The following is a 26,845-nucleotide window of genomic DNA, read 5'->3' as shown; positions in this document are numbered from 1 at the left end:
AAGTGGAAGAAGTGTTCTGATTTCAGATTTAAAATAGCAGAGAAGTAGACAAAGATTTCAAGTTTTTTGTGAAAGTGATCAAAACAAGATTTTTTCCCCCAAGATGCAAAATAGTTGATGCGGGTTACTAAAACACGTATACCTCTTGACTGGTAAAAGTTATTTCTGTTCCCGATTCCAGATTTGAATAGTCGAGAAGGAGAGGAAGAGTTCATACCCTCTTAACTTGTTGTCTAGCTTGTTAAGGTAAGTGGTCAAAACGTCAGGTGTTTATTAAAAAAAAGGTCGGAGATAAAAAATAAAAAAATAGCTGCACCTCTATAATTGGTAGAATATATTTCTGTTCCGATTTCAGATTTGAATAGCAGAAAAGTAGACCCAACGTGTCATACCCTAAAAGTGTTTTGTCTCAAGTTGTCGGCAAGAAACTGTAAGTAGCCGGTTTGTGTCAAACGGTGCGTTGTGTGACAGGGAGACTGTGCGTTTTGTTGCTGTGCGTTTTGTTGCCAACCTTACTTTACTAGCTGACAACTTTACGTTTGTTTTTTTTCTTCTTTTTAATTACCGTTTATATTTTTCGTTTTTCCATCACAACTTTTTTCCCTCATTCAACTTTTTCACTCCGGACGCTTTATCTGGACATGGTTCGTCAGCACTTTCAACAGCCGAAGCTAAGTAGTAACATTAACATGATGTCTTCTAATTGCAGTCGCTGTACTCATAATATACAGGAGAACGATCGCCTTATGGCGAGGATAGCTGTGCTGCAAGCCCAGCTTCAGACGCAATCGTTAGGCAAGGGTAATTTCAGTGTAGGAAAGGATGAAACAGCGTCTGTGCCACCAGTAAGTACAGATAGTAACGTTAGTATAAATCCCCCCGCACAGTCCCCGCAGCCGGACAACTTTCTCATGGCTTCTGGAGGGAAATGCTGTAGGAATGCTCAACTGGTGTCGCTCATTCAGCCGACAGAAACTTTCAACCGGTTTTCCCCATTATGTAGCGAGTCGGAGTCTGAGGCCGAGTCTTCTCTTGTCTCTACTCCTCCCGTTACGGGGTCTGAGACGCCGAAGGCTCCCACCATTAGCTCTGACAAATTGAAAACCCTAGTCATTGGCGACTCCATTACCCGCAGTATTAGACTTAAAACGAATCACCCAGCGATCATACACTGTTTACCAGGGGGCAGGGCTACCGACGTTAAGGCTAATCTGAAGATGGTGCTGGCTAAAGCTAAAACTGGCGAGTGTAGAGAGTATAGAGATATTGTTATCCACGTCGGCACCAACGATGTTAGGATGAAACAGTCAGAGGTCACCAAGCGCAACATAGCTTCAGCGTGTAAATCAGCTAGAAAGATGTGTCGGCATCGAGTAATTGTCTCTGGCCCCCTCCCAGTTAGGGGGAGTGACGAGCTCTACAGCAGAGTCTCACAACTCAATCGCTGGTTGAAAACTGTTTTCTGCCCCTCCCAAAAGATAGAATTTGTAGATAATTGGCCCTCTTTCTGGGACTCACCCACAAACAGGACCAAGCCTGACCTGCTGAGGAGTGACGGACTCCATCCTAGCTGGAGGGGTGCTCTCATCTTATCTACCAACATAGACAGGGCTCTAACTCCTCTAGCTCCACAATGAAATAGGGTGCAGGCCAGGCAGCAGGCTGTTAGCCAACCTGCCAGCTTAGTGGAGTCTGCCACTAGCATAGTCAGTGTAGTCAGCTCAGCCATCCCCATTGAGACTGTGTCTGTGCCTCGACCTAGGTTGGGCAAAACTAAACATGGCGGTGTTCGCCTTAGCAATCTCATTAGGATAAAGACCTCCTCCATTCCTGCCATTATTGAAAGAGATCGTGATACCTCACATCTCAAAATAGGGTTACTTAATGTTAGATCCCTCACTTCAAAGGCAGTCATAGTCAATGAACTAATCACTGATCATAATCTTGATGTGATTGGCCTGACTGAAACATGGCTTAAGCCTGATGAATTTACTGTGTTAAATGAGGCCTCTCCTCCTGGTTACACTAGTGACCATATCCCCCGTGCATCCCGCAAAGGCGGAGGTGTTGCTAACATTTACGATAGCAAATTTCAATTTATAAAAAAAAAATGACGTTTTCGTCTTTTGAGCTTCTAGTCATGAAATCTATGCAGCCTACTCAATCACTTTTTATAGCTACTGTTTACAGGCCTCCTGGGCCATATACAGCGTTCCTCTCTGAGTTCCCTGAATTCCTATCGGACCTTGTAGTCATAGCAGATCATATTCTAATTTTTGGTGATTTTAATATTCATATGGAGAAGTCCACAGACCCACTCCAAAAGGCTTTCGGAGCCATCATCGACTCAGTGGGTTTTGTCCAACATGTCTCTGGACCTACTCACTGCCACAGTCATACTCTGGACCTAGTTTTGTCCCATGGAATAAATGTTGTAGATCTTAATGTTTTTCCTCATAATCCTGGACTATCGGACCACCATTTTATTACGTTTGCAATCGCAACAAATAATCTGCTCAGACCCCAACCAAGGAGCATCAAAAGTCGTGCTATAAATTCTCAGACAACACAAAAATTCCTTGATGCCCTTCCAGACTCCTTCTGCCTACCCAAGGACGTCAGAGGACAAAAATCAGTTAACCACCTAACTGAGGAACTCAATTTAACCTTGCGCAATACCCTAGATGCAGTTGCACCCCTAAAAACGAAAAACATTTGTCATAAGAAACTAGCTCCCTGGTATACAGAAAATACCCGAGCTTTGAAGCAAGCTTCCAGAAAATTGGAACGGAAATGGCGCCACACCAAACTGGAAGTCTTCCGACTAGCTTGGAAAGACAGTACCGTGCAGTATCGAAGAGCCCTCACTGCTGCTCGATCATCCTACTTTTCCAACTTAATTGAGGAAAATAAGAACAATCCAAAATTTATTTTTGATACTGTTGCAAAGCTAACTAAAAAGCAGCATTCCCCAAGAGAGGATGGCTTTCACTTCAGCAGTAATAAATTCATGAACTTCTTTGAGGAAAAGATCATGATCATTAGAAAGCAAATTACGGACTCCTCTTTAAATCTGCGTATTCCTCCAGGGCTTAGCTGTCCTGGATCTGCACAGCTCTGCCAGGGCCTGGGATCGGGAGAGACACTTAAGTGTTTTAGTACTATATCTCTTGACACAATGATGAAAATAATCATGGCCTCTAAACCTTCAAGCTGCATACTGGATCCTATTCCAACTAAACTACTGAAAGAGCTGCTTCATGTGCTTGGCCCTCCTATGTTGAACATAATAAACGGCTCTCTATCCACCGGATGTGTACCAAACTCACTAAAAGTGGCAGTAATAAAGCCTCTCTTGAAAAAGCCAAACCTTGACCCGGAAAATATAAAAAACTATCGGCCTATATCGAATCTTCCATTACTCTCAAAAATTTTAGAAAAAGCTGTTGCGCAGCAACTCACTGCCTTCCTGAAGACAAACAATGTCCCGGGTGGCGCAGTGGTCTAGGGCACTGCATCGCAGTGCTAGCTGCGCCACCAGAGTCTCTGGGTTCGCGCCCAGGCTGGGCTGGGTTCGCGCCCAGGCTCTGTCGCAGCCGGCCGCAACCGGGAGGTCCGTGGGGCGACGCACAATTGGCATAGCGTCGTCCGGGTTAGGGAGGGTTTGGCCGGTAGGGATATCCTTGTCTCAGTATGTAAAAAAATGTAATAAAATGTATGCACTCTACTGTAAGTCGCTCTGGATAAGAGCGTCTGCTAAATGACTAAAATGTAAAATGTAATGTATACAAAATGCTTCAGTCTGGTTTTAGACCCCATCATAGCACTGAGACTGCACTTGTGAAGGTGGTAAATGACCTTTTAATGGCGTCAGACCGAGGCTCTGCATCTGTCCTCGTGCTACTAGACCTTAGTGCTGCCTTTGACACCATCGATCACCACATTCTTTTGGAGAGACTTGAAACCCAAATTGGCCTACACGGACAAGTTCTGGCCTGGTTTAGATCTTATCTGTCGGAAAGATATCAGTTTGTCTCTGTGAATGGTTTGTCCTCTGACAAATCAACTGTACATTTCGGTGTTCCTCAAGGTTCCGTTTTAGGACCACTATTGTTTTCACTATATATTTTACCTCTTGGGGATGTTATTCGAAAACATAATGTTAACTTTCACTGCTATGCGGATGACACACAGCTGTACATTTCAATGAAACATGGTGAAGCCCCAAAATTGCCCTCGCTAGAAGCCTGTGTTTCAGACATAAGGAAGTGGATGGCTGAAAACGTTCTACTTTTAAACTCGGACAAAACAGAGATGCTTCTTCTAGGTCCCAAGAAACAAAGAGGTCTTCTGTTAAATCTGACAATTAATCTTGATGGTTGTAAAGTCGTCTCAAATAAAACTGTGAAGGACTTCGGCGTTACTCTTGACCCTGATCTCTCTTTTGACGAACATATCAAGACTGTTTCAAGGACAGCTTTTTTCCATCTACGTAACATTGCAAATATCAGAAATTCTCTGTCCAAAAATGATGCAGAAAAATTAATCCATGCATTTGTTACTTCTAGGTTAGACTACTGCAATGCTCTACTTTCCGGCTACCCGGATAAAGCACTAAATAAACTTCAGTTAGTGCTAAATACGGCTGCTAGAATCCTGACTAGAACCAAGAAATTTGATCATATTACTCTAGTGCTAGCTTCCCTACACTGGCTTCCTGTTAAGGCAAGGGCTGATTTCAAGGTTTTACTGTTAAAACCTATAAAGCGTTACATGGGCTTGCTCCTACCTATCTTTCCGTGTTGGTTCCTGCCGTACATACCTACACGTATGCTACGGTCACAAGACGCAGGCCTCCTAATTGTCCCTAGAATTTCTAAGCAAACAGCTGGAGGCAGGGCTTTCTCCTATAGATCTCCATTTTTATGGAACGGTCTGCCTACCCATGTGAGAGACGCAGACTCGGTCTCAACCTTTAAGTCTTTACTGAAGACTCATCTCTTCAGTAGGTCATATGATTGAGTGTAGTCTGGCCCAGGAGTGTGAAGGTGAACGGAAAGGCTCTGGAGCAACGAACCGCCCTTGCTGTCTCTGCCTGGCCGGTTCCCCTCTCTCCACTGGGATTCTCTGCCTCTAACCCTATTACAGGGGCTGAGTCACTGGCTTACTGGTGCTCTTTCATGCCGTCCCTAGGAGGGGTGCGTCACTTGAGTGGGTTGAGTTACTGACGTGATCTTCCTGTCTGGGTTGGCGCCCCCCCTTGGTTTGTGCTGTGGTGGAGATCTTTGTGGGCTATACTCGGCCTTGTCTCAGGATTGTAAGTTGGTGGTTGAAGATATCCCTCTAGTGGTGCGGGGGCTGTGCTTTGGCAAAGTGGGTGGGGTTATATCCTTCCTGTTTGGCCCTGTCCGGGGGTATCATCGGATGGGGCCACAGTGTCTCCTGACCCCTCCTGTCTCAGCCTCCAGTATTTATGCTGCAGTAGTTTATGTGTCGGGGGGCTAGGGTCAGTTGGTTATATCTGGAGTACTTCTCCTGTCTTATCCAGTGTCCTGTGTGAATTTAAGTATGCTCTCTCTAATTCTCTCCTTCTCTCTTTCTTTCTCTCTCTCGGAGAACCTGAGCCCTAGGACCATACGTCAGGACTACCGGGCATGATGACTCCTTGCTGTCCCCAGTCCACCTGGCCTTGCTGCTGTTCCAGTTTCAACTGTTCTGCCTGCGGTTATGGAACCCCTACCTGTCCCAGACCTGCTGCTTTCAACTCTTAATGATCGGCTATGAAAAGCCAACTGACATTTATTCCTGATTATTATTTGACCATGCTTGTCATTTATGAACATTTTGAAAATCTTGGCTCTCTCTAATTCTCTCCTTCTCTCTTTCTTTCTCTCTCTCGGAGGACCTGAGCCCTAGGACCATACATCAGGACTACCGGGCATGATGACTCCTTGCTGTCCCCAGTCCACCTGGCCTTGCTGCTATTCCAGTTTCAACTGTTCTGCCTGCGGTTATGGAACCCCTACCTGTCCCAGACCTGCTGTTTTCAACTCTTAATGATCGGCTATGAAAAGCCAACTGACATTTATTCCTGATTATTATTTGACCATGCTTGTCACTTATGAACATTTTGAACATCTTGGCCATGTTCTGTTATAATCTCCACCCGGCACAGCCAGAAGAGGACTGGCCACCCCTCATAGCCTGGTTCCTCTCTAGGTTTCTTCCTAGGTTTTGGCCTTTCTAGGGAGTTTTTCCTAGCCACCGTGCTTCTACACCTGCATTGCTTGCTGTTTGGGGTTTTTGGCTGGGTTTCTGTACAGCACTTCGAGATATTAGCTGATGTACGAAGGGCTATATAAAATAAACTTGATTTGATTTGCATGTCATGGTGTCACAATGGAACCAAGAACGCTGAAGAAATCCAAATAAAAGTGGATGAGGTTGAATAAGTTGAATAGTTTAAAATGTATAAATTGGTTTCAAATAGTAGTATGCACGCAACTTAATCCAGACCAGTCTGCACATTTAATTTCAAATTACTTTTTTAAAATCTTAAACTGTGTAAGAGGAGTAGCGTAAAGAATAACTAAAATAATAAGTAGATTGGGTAAAAAGGGTAAAAAGTAATTACACATTTTTTTAAATGTTTTTTTTAAATATATTTTTTTAACTTTGCTATTGCAAGTCCCATCGATAATATTTACTTTGCTTTGTCTCACTAATAAAGTCTGAAATAAGTGCTACATTATTTGTGTGGCTGCTTTCGCAATCACCGATTGGCTTCAAATCACATTAGCATTTAGGATACCACTACCATTTGACATGCATGTGATCCCTGTGGGAGTTGAACCCACAACATTGGCACTTTTACCAACTGAGCTACATCATGTTTACAGAGCCTGTAATAGCTACATGAGGATTACCCATCGATAATATTATTATATCTACAGTATCTCTAATATTTACCCATCGATAGGTGTCCAGTTCCCGTTTCAATTGTCAAATAACATTTATCGACAGGCTTCAAATAACATGATCATAAAGTACGTAATAACGTCGATTAAAGGCTCCGGTTACCCGTTGATAGATGTCCAGCTCCGTCTTCCTGTGCTCCAGCTCCCCCTTGAGAGAGGTCTCCACATGGGGGTTATTGAGGCAGAACTCCAGTAGCTCCAGAGAGGGCCCGAGGGGCCAGCGCTCCAAGGCCTGTAAGGCCACACGGGCCCTCAGACACGGGTCCTGTACTCTGAACAACTGGCCTATGCTGTCTTCACCATCTGGAGGGAGGGAGGGAGGGAGGTAAGAACAAAATCAGCGCTTGTGTCAGGAAGGAAAAAACTAACTAGATTGGCACCAGGAATTAAAAAATATCAACAATATTATATCTCCAAAATGTCAACACAGTAGATATTTTTAATTTTTTTAATTGAACCTTTATTTAACGAGGCAAGTCAGTTAAGAACACATTCTTATTTACAATGACGGCCTACCGGGCAACAGTGAGTTAACTGCCTTGTTCAGGGGCAGAACGACATATTTTTACCTTGTCAACTCGGGGATTCGATCCAGCAACCTTTCGGTTACTGACCCAACGCTCTAACCGCTAGGCTACCTGCCGTCTCTACACTCTAACCACTAGGCGACCTGCCGTCTCTACACTCTAACCACTAGGCGACCTGCCGTCTCTACACTCTAACCACTAGGCGACCTGCCGTCTCTACACTCTAACCACTAGGCGACCTGCCGTCTCTACACTCTAACCACTAGGCGACCTGCCGTCTCTACACTCTAACCACTAGGCGACCTGCCGTCTCTACACTCTAACCACTAGGCGACCTGCCGTCTCTACACTCTAACCACTAGGCGACCTGCCGTCTCTACACTCTAACCACTAGGCGACCTGCCGCCCCTACACTCTAACCACTAGGCGACCTGCCGCCTCTACACTCTAACCACTAGGCTACCTGCCGTCTCTACACTCTAACCACTAGGCTACCTGCCGCCCCTACACTCTAACCACTAGGCGACCTGCCGCCTCTACACTCTAACCACTAGGCGACCTGCCGCCTCTACACTCTAACCACTAGGCGACCTGCCGCCTCCACACTCTAACCACTAGGCGACCTGCCGCCTCTACACTCTAACCACTAGGCGACCTGCCGCCTCTACACTCTAACCACTAGGCGACCTGCCGCCTCTACACTCTAACCACTAGGCGACCTGCCGCCTCTACACTCTAACCACTAGGCGACCTGCCGCCTCTACACTCTAACCACTAGGCGACCTGCCGCCTCTACACTCTAACCACTAGGCGACCTGCCGTCTCTACACTCTAACCACTAGGCGACCTGCCGTCTCTACACTCTAACCACTAGGCGACCTGCCGTCTCTACACTCTAACCACTAGGCGACCTGCCGTCTCTACACTCTAACCACTAGGCGACCTGCCGTCTCTACACTCTAACCACTAGGCTACCTGCCGTCTCTACACTCTAACCACTAGGCTACCTGCCGTCTCTACACTCTAACCACTAGGCGACCTGCCGTCTCTACACTCTAACCACTAGGCTACCTAAAAATCACCAAACAGACACAACATAAACAGTGTGACTTTGTTCAAGCAGAGCCAAGGTAACATCCCAAATGGCAACCTATTAATTTTATAGTGCACTAGATAACAGAGCCCTATGGGCCCTGGTCTAAAGTAGTGCACTAGATAACAGAGCACTATGGGCCCTGGTCTAAAGTAGTGCACTAGATAACAGAGCCCTATGGGTCCTGGTCTAAAGTAGTGCACTAGATAACAGAGCACTATGGGCCCTGGTCTAAAGTAGTGCACTAGATAACAGAGCACTATGGGCCCTGGTTTAAAGTAGTGCACTAGATAACAGAGCCCTATGGGCCCTGGTCTAAAGTAGTGCACTAGATAACAGAGCACTATGGGCCCTGGTCTAAAGTAGTGCACTAGATAACAGAGCCCTATGGGTCCTGGTCTAAAGTAGTGCACTAGATAACAGAACACTATGGGCACTGGCCTAAAGTAGTGCACTACAGTACATAACAAAGCCCTATGGGCCCTGGTCTAAAGTAGTGCACTAGATAACAGAACACTATGGGCCCTGGTCTAAAGTAGTGCACTAGATAACAGAGCACTATGGGCCCTGGTCTAAAGTAGTGCACTAGATAACAGAACACTATGGGCCCTGGTCTAAAGTAGTGCACTAGATAACAGAGCACTATGGGTCCTGGTCTAAAGTAGTGCACTAGATAACAGAGCACTATGGGCCCTGGTCTAAAGTAGTGCACTAGATAACAGAGCACTATGGGCCCTGGTCTAAAGTAGTGCACTAGATAACAGAGCACTATGGGTCCTGGTCTAAAGTAGTGCACTAGATAACAGAGCCCTATGGGTCCTGGCCTAAAGTAGTGCACTACAGTACATAACAGAGCCCTATGAGCCCTGGTCTAAAGTAGTGCACTACATAACAGAGCACTATGGGCCCTGGTCTAAAGTAGTGCACTAGATAACAGAGCCCTATGGGCCCTGGTCTAAAGTAGTGCACTAGATAACAGAGCCCTATGGGCCCTGGTCTAAAGTAGTGCACTAGATAACAGAGCACTATGGGCCCTGGCCTAAAGTAGTGCACTACAGTACATAACAGAGCCCTATGGGCCCTGGTCTAAAGTAGTGCACTAGATAACAGAGCCCTATGGGCCCTGGTCTAAAGTAGTGCACTAGATAACAGAGCCCTATAGGCCCTGGTCTAAAGTAGTGCACTGCATATACCACCCTGTACCCCACTGCTGGCTTGCCTCTGAAGCTAAGCAGGGTTGGTCCTGGTCGGTCCCTGGATGGGAGACCAGATGCTCCTGGAAGTGGTGTTGGAGGGCCAGTAGGAGGCACTCTTTCCTCTGGTCTAAAAAATATCCCAATGCCCCAGGGCAGTGATTAGGGACATTACCCTGTGTAGGGTGCTGTCTTTCAGATAGGACGTTAAACGAGTGTCTTGACTCTCTGTGGTCACTAAAGATCCCATGGTACTTATCTTAAGAGTAGGGGTGTTAACCCTGGTGTCCTGACTCTCTGTGGTCCCTAAAGATCCCATGGTACTTATCTTAAGAGTAGGGGTGTTAACCCTGGTGTCCTGACTCTCTGTGGTCACTAAAGATCCCATGGTACTTATCTTAAGAGTAGGGGTGTTAACCCTGGTGTCCTGACTGTCTGTGGTCCCTAAAGATCCCATGGTACTTATCGTAAGAGTAGGGGTGTTAACCCTGGTGTCCTGGCTCTCTGTGGTCCCTAAAGATCCCATGGTACTTATCTTAAGAGTAGGGGTGTTAACCCTGGTGTCCTGACTGTCTGTGGTCACTAAAGATCCCATGGTACTTATCGTAAGAGTAGGGTGTTAACTCTGGTGTCCTGACTCTCTGTGGTCACTAAAGATCCCATGGTACTTATCTTTAGAGTAGGGGTGTTAACCCCGGTGTCCTGGCTAAAGTCCCAATCTGGTCCTCATACTATCACGGTCACATAATCATCCCCAGCTTACAATTGACTCATTCATCCCCCTCCTCTCCCCTGTAACTATTCCCCAGGTTGTTGCTGTAAATGAGAATGTGTTCTCAGTCAACATACCTAAAGGAGAGCACTATATAGGGTCTAAAGGAGTGCACTATATAGGGTCTAAAGGAGTGCACTATATAGGTTCTAAAGGAGTGCACTATATAGGGTCTAAAGGAGTGCACTATATAGGGAATAGGGTCTAAAGGAGTGCACTATATAGGGTCTAAAGGAGTGCACTATATAGGGAATAGGGTCTAAAGGAGTGCACTATATAGGGTTCCATTTGGGACACAGTCTATGGTGTCAATTTAGCATTTTCCCCACGAGTGGAAGCTGATCCTAGATCTGTACCCAAGGGAAACGTCCACACAGAGTAATGAACCCAGTACTCACCCTCCAGAGCAGCCCAGGCCAGTAGCCTGTCTCGGAGCCCCCTCTCCTGGCTGCAGCCCTGTCCATACAGCTCTAGCAGGCTCAGAGCCCTGCACAGGTCCCGAGAGGCCAGGGCCTGCTGGAAGGCTTCCATAGCCACAGCCTGGGCAGATGTCCCCTGAGGGCCCGACAGGAGCAAAACCACCAGGGGTTTACCACAGAGGGCTGCCCCAAGACCTCCACCATCTACATACACAGAGAGAGAGAGAAAACGTGGTTGCTGTGAATGTTAAAGCACATTTCCACCATTATTACTGATGCCTTATTGCTGTTGGTCCCGCCAACTGGATCTGTGCTTTGGCAAAGTGGGTGGGGTTATATCCTGCCTGGTTGGCCCTGTCTGGGGGTATCGTCGGACAGGGCCACAGTGTCCCGAACCCCCCAGCATCTATGCACGGGGGGCTAGGGACTGTCTATCCTATTTGGTGAAATTCTCCTTCTCCTGTCTGTCTGGTATCCTGTGTGAACTTAAGTATGCTCCCTCTAATATGCTCTGTCTCTCGCTCTCTGTCTGTCTGTCTCTCGCTCTCTGTCTGTCTGTCTCTCGCTCTCTGTCTGTCTGTCTCTCGCTCTCTGTCTGTCTGTCTCTCGCTCTCTGTCTGTCTGTCTCTCGCTCTCTGTCTGTCTGTCTCTCGCTCTCTGTCTGTCTGTCTCTCGCTCTCTGTCTGTCTGTCTCTCGCTCTCTGTCTGTCTGTCTCTCGCTCTCTGTCTGTCTCTCGCTCTTCCCCACACTTGCAGTCTCAACTTCTGAATGCTTGGACTATGAAAAGCCAACTGACATTTAATCCTGAGGTGCTGACCTGTTACACCCTCTACAACCACTGTGATTATAAATTTGACCCTGCTGGTCATCTATGAACATCTTGAAGAACAATCTAGCCTTAATGGCCATGTACTCTTATAATCTCCATCCGGCACAGCCAGAAGAGGACCGGCCACCCCTCAGAGCCTGGTTCCTTCCTAGGTTCCTGCCTTTCTAGGGAGTTTTTCCTAGCCACCGTGCTTCTACATCGGCATTGATTGCTGTTTCGGATTTTAGTCTTGGTTTCTGTATAAGCATTTTGTGACATCTGCGGGTTTTAAAAAGGGCTTTATAAATACATTTGATTTGATCTGAACGATTTGGGGCACTGGTCAGTTAGGCTAGTAGACTGGAATTACTACTAGCCCGGGTGACATTCTCTATATCCAGGGGTCCAAAATCTGTGGTGTCGAGCTAGTCTGGCTAACGTTCTGCTAGCCAGCCGCTGGCTAACGTTCTGCTAGCCAGCCGCTGGCTAACGTTCTGCTAGCCAGCCGCTGGCTAACGTTCTGCTAGCCAGCCGCTGGCTAACGTTCTGCTAGCCAGCCGCTGGCTAACGTTCTGCTAGCCAGCCGCTGGCTAACGTACATGCATTGAACTGCATCCATCTATTCTGCCAACAACGCCTTGGTGTACATCATGGAATGTGGAGTCAAAATATAACCTATTTTTAAAACCTCTTATAAAGAATAAACTTGGAATTTGATATTTTTGACTGATATTAATGATTGTATGTTGCATATCTGCAAAGTAGTTAAAACGCTGTCAAGTTCACTTAAGCAGGGAGTCATGCGGAGAATAGGATCTCTTTCGCGGATGAGCCCTGCATGAAGACATCAATAAACAATAATTACACTGTACATATCTATATACACATCAAATTACACAATACATATCTACAGTGGGGCAAAAAGGTATTTAGTCAGCCACCAATTGTGCAAGTTCTTCCACTTAAAAAGATGAGAGAGGCCTGTAATTTTAATCATAGGTACACTTCAACTATGACAGACAAAATGAGAAAAAAAAATCCAGAAAATCACATTGTAGGATTTTTAATGAATTTATTTGCAAATTATGGTGGAAAATAAGTATTTGGTCAATAACAAAAGTTTCTCAATACTTTGTTATATACCCTTTGTTGGCAATGACAGAGGTCAAACGTTTTCTGTAAGTCTTCACAAGGTTTTCACACACTGTTGCTGGTATTTTGGCCCATTCCTCCATGCAGATCTCCTCTAGAGCAGTGATGTTTTGGGGCTGTTGCTGGGCACACGGACTTTCAACTCCCTCCAAAGATTTTCTATGGGGTTGAGATCTGGAGACTGGCTAGGCCACTCCAGGACCTTGAAATGCTTCTTACGAAGCCACTCCTTCGTTGCCCGGGCGGTGTGTTTGGGATCATTGTCATGATGATGGGTGCAACTCAGCATTCTTTGTCCTCCAAGCACGACGAGTTGAGTTTTTACCAAAAAGTTCTATTTTGGTTTCATCTGACCATATGACATTCTCCCAATCTTCTTCTGGATTATCCAAATGCTCTCTAGCAAACTTCAGACGGGCCTGGACATGTACTGGCTTAAGCAGGGGGACACGTCTGGCACTGCAGGATTTGAGTCCCTGGCGGCGTAGTGTGTTACTGATGGTAGGCTTTGTTACTTTGGTCCCAGCTCTCTGCAGGTCATTCACTAGGTCCCCCCGTGTGGTTCTGGGATTTTTGCTCACCGTTCTTGTGATCATTTTGACCCCACGGGGTGAGATCTTGCGTGGAGCCCCAGATCGAGGGAGATTATCAGTGGTCTTGTATGTCTTCCATTTCCTAATAATTGCTCCCACAGTTGATTTCTTCAAACCAAGCTGCTTACCTATTGCAGATTCAGTCTTCCCAGCCTGGTGCAGGTCTACAATTTTGTTTATGGTGTCCTTTGACAGCTCTTTGGTCTTGGCCATAGTGGAGTTTGGAGTGTGACTGTTTGAGGTTGTGGACAGGTGTCTTTTATACTGATAACAAGTTCAAACAGGTGCCATTAATACAGGTAACGAGTGGAGGACAGAGGAGCCTCTTAAAGAAAAAGTTACAGGTCTGTGAGAGCCAGAAATCTTGCTTGTTTGTAGGTGACCAAATACTTATTTTCCACCATAATTTGCAAATAAATTCATTAAAAATCCTACAATGTGATTTTCTGGATTTTTTTTCACATTTTGTCTGTCAGAGTTGAAGTGTACCTATGATTAAAATTACAGGCCTCTCTCATCTTTTTAAGTGGGAGAACTTGCACAATTGGTGGCTGACTAAATACTTTTTTACCCCACTGTATATACACAATACCTTAAAACACGAAACAATCTTACCTCCACCACCGGCTCCATCCTCCCCAGCCCCCAGCGAAGTACCCAGGACAGGCTGAACCATGGCCCCAAGGTAGGCCCTCAGGATGGGGAAGTCTCTAAGCAGATTTTCCCCCTCCCTAGAGATCTGCTCCCCGTCCAGCACGCACTCTTTACGCCCCCCGCCCCGGAACACCAGCCAACCGGACGGCTGTACCCGGGCAGCACCTCTTGGACTGACACTTAGACACGCAAGGGTGGCCAGGAGAGGGGAGCGGGATTTGAGGAAGGACAGGGCTGATGGTGTGAGGAGAAAAGAGGAAGAGGAGGTTGGTCGTGAAGGTGAAAGAGAAGAGGACAAGATGAGGATGGGAGGTGTAGTTGCTCGGAGATCCTCCAGCGAGGGCGAGCCTTCAGATTCAGAGCTGGGGGAATAGGACTGAGGCTCAGTGATGCCCAGCATTGACATGTGTTCCTGGGTCTGTAGCTGTAGCAGAGCTGCCAGGCTGGCAGTCCTAAACACCCCTTCCTCTGGTCCGGTCTGTCCTTGCCCCTGCCCACCCTCTCCCCCAGAACCAGCCTCTCCCCCGGAACCAGCCTCTCTCCTGGGGCTAGCTTCCCTCTCTGGTTCGGGGCACCAGTCCCACAAAGGTAGAGCCTCACAGCAGCGCTGCACAATCACCTGCTGGACACTCAGACGCAGACCCTCCTGCTGCAACAGAGACAAAACTCTAGAGAGAGAGAGAGAGAGAGAGAGAGAGAGAGAGAGAGAGAGGGAGAGAGAGAGGGAGAGAGAGAGGGAGAGGGAGAGGGAGAGAGAGAGAGAGGGGGGGTAACAGGGGGAGGGACAGGATGTTAGTGGAATGGCACACACAAAATATAACAGTAGGATGTAGAATGAAATGCACTCATTCATATTACAACAATAAACACAAACTCATTGTGCTGAAATCGTTTGAATTCAGTGAATGAAAGAGCATGAAATATACTTGAGCTACTGCCTCTAAACCAGGGTTCCCATGACGAGTAGAGAGGTGGGTGTGTATCTACCTGTCAGGAGACACCTGTCTATCAAACAGCAGGTGAGAGAGCAGCTGAGATGGGGCCTGGAGGAGTACCAGGAGAGGGTTGCCCAACTTCACTTCACTGCTTTGGTCTGAGAAGAGACACAGAGATTGAATACACACCGAGAGTACAAAACATTAAGAACACCTGCTCTTTCCATGACAGACTGACCAGGTTAATCTAGATGAAAGCTATGATCCTTTACTGATGTCACTTGTTAAATCCACTTCAATCCATGTAGATGAAGATGAGGAGACTGGTGGTTAAAGAAGGATTTTTAAGCCTTGAGACAATTGAGACATGGATTGTGTCTGTGTGCCGTTCAGAGGGTGAAAGGGCAAGACAAAACATTAAAGTGTCTTTTGAACGGGGTTTAATAGAAGGTGCCAGGAACCGGTTTGTGTCAAGAACTGCAACGCTGCTGGGTTTTTCACACTCAACAGTTTCCCGTGTGTATCAAGAATGGTCCACCACCATAAAGGACATCCAGCCAACTTGACACAACTGTGGGAAGCATTGGAGTCAACATGGACCAGCGTCCCTGTGGAACGCTTTCGAAACCTCGTAGAGTCCATGACCCGACGAATTGAGGCTGTTCTGAGAGCAAAACAGTGTGCAACTAAATATTAGCAAGGTGTACATTATTCAGTGTATATTGTATATAAAAAGGTCACATTCACAATAAGGGAAACAGCACTGTTCGCCCCAGTGCCTTTGTTATTGTTTTGTTGTTGAAACAGAGGAGAAACAGAAGAGAAACAGAGGAGAAACGGGGGAGAAACGGAGGAGAAACAGAGGAGAAACAGAGGAGAAACAGAGGAGAAACAGAGGAGAAACAGAGGAGAAACAGAGGAGAAACGGAGGAGAAACGGAGGAGAAACGGAGGAGAAACGGAGGAGAAACGGAGGAGAAACAGAGGAGAAACGGAGGAGAAACGGAGGAGAAACGGAGGAGAAACGGAGGAGAAACGGAGGAGAAACAGAGGAGAAACGGAGGAGAAGAAACGGAGGAGAAGAAACGGAGGAGAAGAAACGGAGAAGAAACGGAGGAGAAACGGAGGAGAAACGGAGGAGAAACGGAGGAGAAACGGAGGAGAAACGGAGGAGAAACGGAGGAGAAACAGAGGAGAAACGGAGGAGAAACAGAGGAGAAACGGAGGAAAAACGGAGGAGAAACAGAGGAGAAACGGAGGAGAAACGGAGGAGAAACGGAGGAGAAACGGAGGAGAAACGGAGGAGAAACGGAGGAGAAACGGAGGAGAAGAAACAGAGGAGAAACGGAGGAGAAACGGAGGAGAAACGGAGAAGAAACGGAGGAGAAACGGGGGAGAAACAGAGGAGAAACGGGGGAGAAGCAGAGGAGAAACAGAGGAGAAACGGAGGAGAAACGGAGGAGAAACGGAGGAGAAACGGAGGAGAAACGGAGGAGAAACAGAGGAGAAACAGACAGTAGAGTACAATACAATTCTGTTTCTAGTCTGCTGTTCTATCGCATGTGCAAAGATGTCCGAGATTTTTTTTTTTTTAAACTGTTACAAGAGCAATTTGAGTTAAGTGCATTGCTCAAGGGCACATCGGCAGATTTTTTTCACCTAGTCGTCTCGGGGATTCGAACCAACAACCTTTCAGTTACTGGCACCAATGCTCGTAACTGCAAGGCTTCCTGCCGCTGCTCCTTGCTTAGCGAATACCACTTCCTCCCAATTCGGGCACATACCCTGGCTCCGACCCGGGACGGAGGGGGACGGAGGGGGACAGAGGGGGACAGAGGGAGACGGAGGGGGACGGAGGGGGACGGAGGGGGACGGAGGGGGACGGAGGGGGACGGAGGGGGACGGAGGGGGACGGAGGGGGACGGAGGGAGACGGAGGGAGACGGAGGGAGACGGAGGGAGACGGAGGGAGACGGAGGGGGACGGAGGGGGACGGAGGGAGACGGAGGGAGACGGAGGGTTAGGAGATGTTAGAAAAGGGGAGGGACATTTTTATTTGGCCATAGGTCTGTTGACGTTACATATTAAGTTAGCTTTTTTGCTTTATGTCCATTTCAAACTGAAGTCACACAGTAAGTACATCCTTTCACAACTACACGTGATCCGTCCTCCCTTAAGAGAGTCTCTGCCATTCAAAAGCTAGCGCTTGAGCATGGAGTACCTTTTGCTACACATACATACACACACACACACACACACACACACACACACACACACACATTTTCATATGGGTGGCCCCAAGCGGGAATCAAACCCATGATGTTACAAGGGCCATGCTCTACCAACTGACCCACACCAGGTAAACACACTCACCTTCACATCCCAGGCTGCGTATTAACACTGAAGCCAGCGTGTTGACGTAGTCTACGAAGCTCCTCATGTAGTCTGGCCTGCAGGGGGCGCCCTGGGGCTCGGTGGGACACAGCTGGTCCACGGAACGCAGCAACTGCTTCATGGAGGAACGGACCGGGTGGGATTCCAACTCCGACGGTTTCAGACTGGCCTGCTCTACCAGGGCTGTTAGGAGTGCACCAGCAACAGGACTCTCCACTACAGAGACACAACACATTATACACTTAGTTATACACTAACCCTAGCCCCCTAACCCTAGCCCCCTAACCCTAGCTCCCTAACCCTAGGCCCCTAACCCTAGCCCCCTAACCCTAGGCCCCTAGCCCTAGCCCCCTAGCCCCCTAACCCTCTAACCCTAGTACCCTAACCCTTCAGACTGGCCTGCTCTACCAGGGCTGTTAGGAGTGCACCAGCAGCAGGACTCTCCACTACAGAGACACAACACATTATACACTTAGTTATACACTAACCCTAGTCCCCTAACCCTAGCCCCCTGTGGTGCTAACCAAGCCAGGGTCTGTGGTGCTAACCTAGCCAGGGTCTGTGGTGCTAACCTAGCCAGGGTCTGTGGTGCTAACCTAGCCAGGGTCTGTGGTGCTAACCTAGCCAGGGTCTGTGGTGCTAACCTAGCCAGGGTCTGTGGTGCTAACCTAGCCAGGGTCTGTGGTGCTAACCTAGCCAGGGTCTGTGGTGCTAACCTAGCCAGGGTCTGTGACAGACCTGTGGTGCTAACCTAGCCAGGGTCTGTGGTGCTAACCTAGCCAGGGTCTGTAACGAACCTGTGGTGCTAACCTAGCCAGGACCTGTGGTGCTAACCTAGCCAGGGCTGTAACTAACCTGTGATGTTTGTAGTGGTGGCCCGGGGCAGCAAGGTGATATATACATGTGGTTTCTGTAGTGGTGGCCCGGGGCAGCAAGGTGATATATACCTGTGGTTTCTGTAGCGGTGGACAGGGTCTGCAGGGTGATCTCTAGGTGCTGTGCTAGGCTCAGTCGGGTAGCGATGCCCTCCTCACTCAGCACAGGGTGGCAGCACAGCAACACTTCCTGTATGCAGCAGCCTAAAGGACTGGCCACAACGTGGTCCTCCACAATGGATTCTAGAATGAACACAGCAGGGAGGGAGAGAGAGAGACACTGAACAGGAACTCTCAACTCTTCTGTCTGAAAATCCAGACCCGTTTTGTGTTAACCCTTTACACTCTTGGGAATTGGCCTTTATGGATAGGGCTAAATTGAAACAGCAAAAGTTGACCAATTAGCAGGAGGGATGGGGGGGGGGGGGGGGCAACTTCTTGTCTCGTGAGGTGCTCAAGTTCAGAACGTCTGTCACTCAAAACCCATACCGAGCTGTGACGTCATGTATAGCCTGTTACTGTACAACCACTATGTACAAATGTAGGCGTTTATCAGTGTCCAAATGTGCCATGTAGAGGGCTAACATCCCACACTTTGTCCTCTGTTCCATGTAGAGGGCTAACATCCCACATCTTGTACTCTGTTCCACGTAGAGGGCTAACATCCCACAATTTGTACTCTGTTCCACGTAGAGGGCTAACATCCCACACCTTGTACTCTGTGCCATGTAGAGGGCTAACATCCCACACCTTGTCCTCTGTTCCACGTACAGGGCTAACATCCCACACCTTGTACTCTGTGCCATGTAGAGGGCTAACATCCCACACCTTGTACTCTGTTCCATGTAGAGGGCTAACATCCCACACCTTGTACTCTGTGCCACGTAGAGGGCTAACATCCCACACCTTGTACTCTGTTCCACGTAGAGGGCTAACATCCCACACCTTGTCCTCTGTGCCATGCCATGTAGTAGTTGACATGGAGAGGAATGACAGCACTAACAGACTGGTACCCAGGCTATGTGCATATTCAGATCATGGTCACCCATGTTTTTACATTGTGAGAGAGATTGGCTAGCGAAGATCTCCAATGTATTTTCATTATATAAGGCAAATAAAGGTATGACTTGTTTTAATGCAGTAGTGTTCACCTGTCTTGGCGGGGCCCTTGTTGTTGCCACTATGACTGGCTGTGTGACTGAGGATCTGGCCCATCTGTTGGAGCACCCCAGGAAACCCTCGGATACCCTCAGCGTGTTTCACATTGGGTTCCACCCTCAGTCCTGAGGGACGGAGAGATAACATGGTTAGAGGGACGGAGGGGACTAGGGAGACGGAGGGGACTAGGGAGACGGAGGGGGATACCCTCAGCGTGTTTCACATTGGGTTCCACCCTCAGTCCTGAGGGACGGAGAGATAACATGGTTAGAGGGACGGAGGGGACTAGGGAGACGGAGGGGACTAGGGAGACGGAGGGGACTAGGGAGACGGAGGGGGATACCCTCAGCGTGTTTCACATTGGGTTCCACCCTCAGTCCTGAGGGACGGAGAGATAACATGGTTAGAGGGACGGAGGGGACTAGGGAGACGGAGGGGACTAGGGAGACGGAGGGGACTAGGGAGACGGAGGGGGGCTAGGGAGACGGAGGGGGGCTAGGGAGACGGAGGGGGACGGAGGGGGACTAGGGAGACGGAGGGGGACTAGGGAGACGGAGGGGGACTAGGGAGACGGAGGGGGATACCCTCAGCGTGTTTCACATTGGGTTCCACCCTCAGTCCTGAGGGACGGAGAGATAACATGGTTAGAGGGACGGAGGGGACTAGGGAGACGGAGGGGACTAGGGAGACGGAGGGGACTAGGGAGACGGAGGGGGGCTAGGGAGACGGAGGGGGGCTAGGGAGACGGAGGGGGACGGAGGGGGACTAGGGAGACAGAGGAGACGGAGGAGACGGAGGGGGACTAGGGAGACGGAGGGGGACTAGGGAGACGGAGGGGGACTAGGGAGACGGAGGGGACGGAGGGGACTAGGGAGACGGAGGGGACTAGGGAGACGGAGGGGGACTAGGGAGACGGAGGGGGACTAGGGAGACGGAGGGGGGCTAGGGAGACGGAGGGGGGCTAGGGAGACGGAGGGGGGCTAGGGAAACGGAGGGGGACTAGGGAGACGGAGGGGACGGAGGGGGACTAGGGAGACGGAGGGGGACTAGGGAGACGGAGGGGGACTAGGGAGACGGAGGGGGACTAGGGAGACGGAGGGGGACTAGGGAGACGGAGGGGGGCTAGGGAGACGGAGGGGGGCTAGGGAGACGGAGGGGGGCTAGGGAGACGGAGGGGGACGGAGGGGACTAGGGAGACGGAGGGGACGGAGGGGGACTAGGGAGACGGAGGGGGACTAGGGAGACGGAGGGGGACGGAGGGGGACTAGGGAGACGGAGGGGGACTAGGGAGACGGAGGGGACTAGGGAGACGGAGGGGGACGGAGGGAGACGGAGGGGACTAGGGAGACGGAGGGGACTAGGGAGACGGAGGGGGACTAGGGAGACGGAGGGGGACTAGGGAGACGGAGGGGGACTAGGGAGACGGAGGGGGACTAGGGAGACGGAGGGGGACTAGGGAGACGGAGGGGACTAGGGAGACGGAGGGGGACGGAGGGAGACGGAGGGGACTAGGGAGACGGAGGGGACTAGGGAGACGGAGGGGACTAGGGAGACGGAGGGGGATACCCTCAGCGTGTTTCACATTGGGTTCCACCCTCAGTCCTGAGGGACGGAGAGATAACATGGTTAGAGGGACGGAGGGGACTAGGGAGACGGAGGGGGACTAGGGAGACGGAGGGGGACTAGGGAGACGGAGGGGACGGAGGGGACTAGGGAGACGGAGGGGGACTAGGGAGACGGAGGGGACGGAGGGGACTAGGGAGACGGAGGGGACTAGGGAGACGGAGGGGGACTAGGGAGACGGAGGGGACGGAGGGGGACTAGGGAGACGGAGGGGGATACCCTCAGCGTGTTTCACATTGGGTTCCACCCTCAGTCCTGAGGGACGGAGAGATAACATGGTTAGAGGGACGGAGGGGACTAGGGAGACGGAGGGGGACTAGGGAGACGGAGGGGGACTAGGGAGACGGAGGGGGACTAGGGAGACGGAGGGGGACTAGGGGGACGGAGGGGGACTAGGGGGACTAGGGAGACGGAGGGGGACTAGGGAGATGGAGGGGACGGAGAGGACTAGGGGACGGAGAGGAATAGGGAGATGGAGGGGGACGGAGAGGACTAAGGAGATGGAGGGGGACGGTGAGGACGGAGAGGACTAGGGAGATGGAGGGGGACGGTGAGGACGGAGGGGGACTAGGGAGACGGAGGGGACAGACGGGACTAGGGAGACGGAGGGGGACAGAGGGGACTAGGGAGACGGAGGGGACTAGGGAGATGGAGGGAAACGGAGGGGACTAGGGGGACGGAGGGGACGGAGGGAGAAAGAGGGGACGGAGGGAGAAAGAGGGGACGGAGGGAGAAAGAGGGGACGGAGGGAGAAAGAGGGGACTAGGGGGACGGAGGGAGACGGAGGGGACTAGGGGGACAGAGGGAGACGGAGGGGACTAGGGGGACGGAGGGGACTAGGGGGACGGAGGGGACTAGGGGGACGGAGGGAGACGGAGAGAGACGGAGGGTTAGGGAGATGGACGTTAGAAAAGGGGAGGGACATTTTTATTTGGCCATAGGTCTGTTGACGTTACATATTAAGTTAGCTTTTTTTTAGCATCCAATTTTCCCACTGAACCCTACAGTACCCTACAGTACCCTCCCCCTCCCCACTGTACCCCACTGTACTCCCCCTCCCCACTGTACTCCCCCCTCTCCCCACTGTACCCTACCCCTCCCCACTGTACCCTACCCCTCTCCACTGTACCCTACCCCTCTCCACTGTACCCTACCCCTCCCCACTGTACCCTACCCCTCCCCACTGTACCCTACCCCTCCCCACTGTACCCTACCCCTCCCCACTGTACCCCACTGCACCCTACCCCACTCCATCCTCAATCTATCCTACCCCACTACATCCTCATTCTATCCTACCCCACTCCATCCTATCCTACCCCACTCCATCCTCATTCTACCCCACTCCATCCTCATTCTACCCCACTCCATCCTCATTCTATCCTACCCCACTCCATCCTCATTCTATCCTACCCCACTCCATCCTCATTCTATCCTACCCCACTCCATCCTCATTCTATCCTACCCCACTCCATCCTCATTCTATCCTACCCCACTCCATCCTCATTCTATCCTACCCCACTCCATCCTCATTCTATCCTACCCCACTCCATCCTCATTCTATCCTACCCCACTCCATCCTCATTCTATCCTACCCCACTCCATCCTCATTCTATCCTACCCCACCCTACCCCACCGTACCCCACCGTACCCCACCGTACCCCACCGTACCCCACCGTACCCCACCCCCTCCACCCACCTCTTCCCTCCAGGCTGCTGTGTAGCCGTCTCTCCGCCGTGTCCAGTAGCTGTCTAGAGGTCTTCCACAGCTGGCAGTGACAGCAGGCCAGGTCGAAGGCAGCCATGGCAGGGGGGCTGAGCTCCTCCAGGAGGGTGTGCAGGAGGCCTGTCCCTGGGGGGTCCAGGACACAGCGGCCCAGCCAGTAGCCCTCCTCCAGAGACGGAACGGGGCGACCAGGGGTGGAAAGGAGACGGTCTGCCACGTCAGAGACGGAATAGAATGCCATGCCTAACGAGAGACAGACAGGGAGTCAGCCTCTAACCTCACCTCTACAGACAGACAGGGAGTCAGCCTCTAACCACACCTCTACAGACAGACAGACAGACTCTAACCCCAACTCTACAGACAGACAATCATCCTCTAACCCCAACTCTACAGAAAGACAGGGAGTCAACCTCTAACCCCAACTCTACAGACAGACAGACAGCCTCTAGCCCCAACTCTACAGACAGACAGTCAGCCTCTAACCCCACCTCTACAGACAGACAGTCAGCCTCTAGCCCCAACTCTACAGACAGACAGTCAGCCTCTAACCCCACCTCTACAGACAGACAGTCAGCCTCTAACCCCAACTCTACAGACAGACAGTCAGCCTCTAACCCCAACTCTACAGACAGTCATCCTCTAACCCCACCTCTACAGACAGACAGCCTCTAACCCCACCTCTACAGACAGACAGTCATCCTCTAACCCCAACTCTACAGACAGACAGTCAGCCTCTAACCCCAACTCTACAAATACATAGTCAGCCTCTAACCCCAACTTGACAGAGACACACTGATCTATATAGAGTAGAAGGACTTACCTAACAGAGAGTATAAATGAGTTACAGTTATCACACATGATAAAGAGGACATTCACAAAGTAAAAGTAACTAAATAACCGTCCTATCAATGAGAACCAAGCAGTCTTGTGTTAGACAGGTGAGATGTGATGTGGGAGACAACAGATACACAGGAATGTCCGGTTCTGGGAACATTTTATTGTGATCGTATGGAATTGTTTTTGCTTCAATCGTACTTGATTGTTTCTCTTCAGTTGGCTGCCCTGACCGTTAAGTCTCTCTGGATAAGAGTGTCTGCTAAATGACAAACACGTCAAACGTACCGGCAGCAGCTGCACTCCCGATGGCCTGCAGGGTGGAGCGCCCACTACTTCCCAGCCGACTACGCCCCGGGGCGGGCGCCACGGCGGTCGCTCCCAGGCCCTCTGAGGAAGAGGAGGATGAAGATAAGGAGTGGGTCTCCATCTTCTGCTCCACGCGACCCAGCTCCTCCAGGACTTCCCGGTAACGCTCCATGAAGACCAGCTCCCCGAAGCACCATGACCCCTCCAGGCCAAACATCAGAGACACCTAGACAGAGGTCAAAAGGTCAGAGACACCTAGACAGAGGTCAAAAGGTCAGAGACACCTAGACAGACAGATAGGAGGACCAGGATGGGACCAACCATAGACGTAAACCACGTCACACAATATCACAACAATAAATGCTGCCCAACCCAGCAGCCAATCCTAACTCACTCCCTAGACCTTGTGGCTCCGACCCGTCAACACCTGCAGATCTGGTCTAAAACAGGTATAAGAGGTGTACTTTGTAAAGCTTTCACCAATATCGCAGACGCCTTAAAGATCTGCAAATATTGAAGGAATCGGGCCAAGAGGAAAGGGGGGAGTGAATGAATTGGTAGCAGCTGTAACCCTTGGTCCTAACCTGTAACCCTTGGTCCTAACCTGTAACCCTTGGTCCTAACCTGTAACCCTTGGTCCTAACCTGTAACCCTTGGTCCTAACCTGTAACCTGTAACCCTTGGTCCTAACCTGTAACCTGTAACACTTGGTCCAAACCTGTAACCTGTAACACTTGGTCCAAACCTGTAACCCTGTAACCCTTGGTCCTAACCTGTAACCCTTGGTCCTAACCTGTAACCCTTGGTCCAAACCTGTAACCCTGTAACCCTTGGTCCTAACCTGTAACCCTTGGTCCTAACCTGTAACCCTTGGTCCTAACCTGTAACCCTTGGTCCTAACCTGTAACCCTTGGTCCTAACCTGTAACCCTTGGTCCTAACCTGTAACCCTTGGTCCTAACCTGTAACCCTTGGTCCTAACCTGTAACCCTTGGTCCTAACCTGTAACCCTTGGTCCAAACCTGTAACCCTTGGTCCAAACCTGTAACCCTTGGTCCAAACCTGTAACCCTTGGTCCAAACCTGTAACCCTTGGTCCAAACCTGTAACCCTTGGTCCAAACCTGTAACCTGTAACCCTTGGTCCAAACCTGTAACCCTTGGTCCAAACCTGTAACCTGTAACCCTTGGTCCTAATCTGTAACATGTAACCCTTGGTCCTAACCTGTAACCTGTAAACATGTAACCCTTGGTCCTAACCTGTAACCCTTGGTCCTAATCTGTAACCTGTAACCTGTAACCCTTGGTCCAAACCTGTAACCTGTAACCCTTGGTCCAAACCTGTAACCTGTAACCCTTGGTCCTAATCTGTAACATGTAACCCTTGGTCCTAACCTGTAACCTGTAAACATGTAACCCTTGGTCCTAATCTGTAACCCTTGGTCCTAATCTGTAACCTGTAACCTGTAACCCTCGGTCCTAACCTGTAACCCTCGGTCCTAACCTGTAACCCTCGGTCCTAACCTGTAACCCTCGGTCCTAACCTGTAACCCTCGGTCCTAACCTGTAACCCTCGGTCCAAACCTGTAACCCTTGGTCCAAACCTGTAACCCTTGGTCCAAACCTGTAACCCTTGGTCCTAACCTGTAACCCTTGGTCCTAACCTGTAACCCTTGGTCCTAACCTGTAACCCTTGGTCCTAACCTGTAACCCTTGGTCCAAACCTGTAACCCTTGGTCCAAACCTGTAACCTGTAACCCTTGGTCCTAATCTGTAACCTGTAACCCTTGGTCCTAATCTGTAACCTGTAACCCTTGGTCCTAACCTGTACCTGTAAACATGTAACCCTTGGTCCTAACCTGTAACCTGTAACCCTTGGTCCTAACCTGTAACCTGTAACCCTGGGTCCTAACCTGTAACCTTGTAACCCTTGGTCCTAATCTGTAACCTGTAACCCTTGGTCCTAATCTGTAACCTGTAACCCTTGGTCCTAACCTGTAACCTGTAAACACGTAACCCTTGGTCCTAACCTGTAACCTGTAAACACGTAACCCTTGGTCCTAACCTGTAACCTGTAAACCTGTAACCCTTGGTCCTAACCTGTAACCTAACCCTGTAACCCTTGGTCCAAACCTGTAACCTGTAACCCTTGGTCCAAACCTGTAACCTGTAACCCTGTAACCCTTGGTCCTAATCTGTAACCTGTAATCCTTGGTCCTAACCTGTAACCTGTAAACATGTAACCCTTGGTCCTAACCTGTAACCTGTAAACATGTAACCCTTGGTCCTAACCTGTAACCTGTAAACATGTAACCCTTGGTCCTAACCTGTAACCTGTAACCCTGTAACCCTTGGTCCTAACCCGTAACCTAACCCTGTAACCCTTGGTCCTAACCCGTAACCTAACCCTGTAACCCTTGGTCCAAACCTGCAAACCTGTAACCCTTGGTCCTAACCTGCAAACCTGTAACCCTTGGTCCTAACCTGTAACCCTTGGTCCTAACCTGTAACCCTTGGTCCTAACCTGTAACCCTTGGTCCTAACCTGTAACCTGTAACCCTGGGTCCTAACCTGTAACCTGTAAACATGTAACCCTTGGTCCTAATCTGTAACCTGTAACCCTTGGTCCTAACCTGTAACCTGTAAACATGTAACCATTGGTCCTAACCTGTAACCTGTAAACCTGTAACCCTTGGTCCTAACCTGTAACCCTTGGTCCTAACCTGTAACCCTTGGTCCTAACCTGTAACCCTTGGTCCTAACCTGTAACCCTTGGTCCTAACCTGTAACCCTGGGTCCTAACCTGTAAC

At 49.8% G+C, this 26,845-nt stretch overlaps 1 protein-coding gene across 1 annotated transcript in view; it reads right to left on the bottom strand.

Annotated features, from left to right (window-relative positions):
- Positions 1–26,845, bottom strand: part of zfyve26 (zinc finger, FYVE domain containing 26) — a 112,432-nt gene that overhangs the window by 59,151 nt on the left and 26,436 nt on the right. The window contains exons 14-22 of the mRNA XM_038966934.1: positions 24,018–24,264; positions 22,869–23,138; positions 19,543–19,674; positions 18,464–18,634; positions 17,496–17,732; positions 15,177–15,282; positions 14,151–14,857; positions 10,961–11,185; positions 7,081–7,280 (exon numbers count right to left, since the gene is read on the bottom strand). Coding sequence (XP_038822862.1) covers positions 7,081–7,280; positions 10,961–11,185; positions 14,151–14,857; positions 15,177–15,282; positions 17,496–17,732; positions 18,464–18,634; positions 19,543–19,674; positions 22,869–23,138; positions 24,018–24,264 — 2,295 coding nt within the window. The remainder of the gene's footprint in view (positions 1–7,080; positions 7,281–10,960; positions 11,186–14,150; positions 14,858–15,176; positions 15,283–17,495; positions 17,733–18,463; positions 18,635–19,542; positions 19,675–22,868; positions 23,139–24,017; positions 24,265–26,845) is intronic.

This window comes from Salvelinus namaycush, chromosome 28, assembly GCF_016432855.1.
Source record: "Salvelinus namaycush isolate Seneca chromosome 28, SaNama_1.0, whole genome shotgun sequence".
Taxonomy (NCBI): Eukaryota; Metazoa; Chordata; class Actinopteri; order Salmoniformes; family Salmonidae; genus Salvelinus; species Salvelinus namaycush.
Note: the sequence above shows the minus strand (reverse complement) of the source record. Positions and strands in the feature narration are given on the sequence as shown.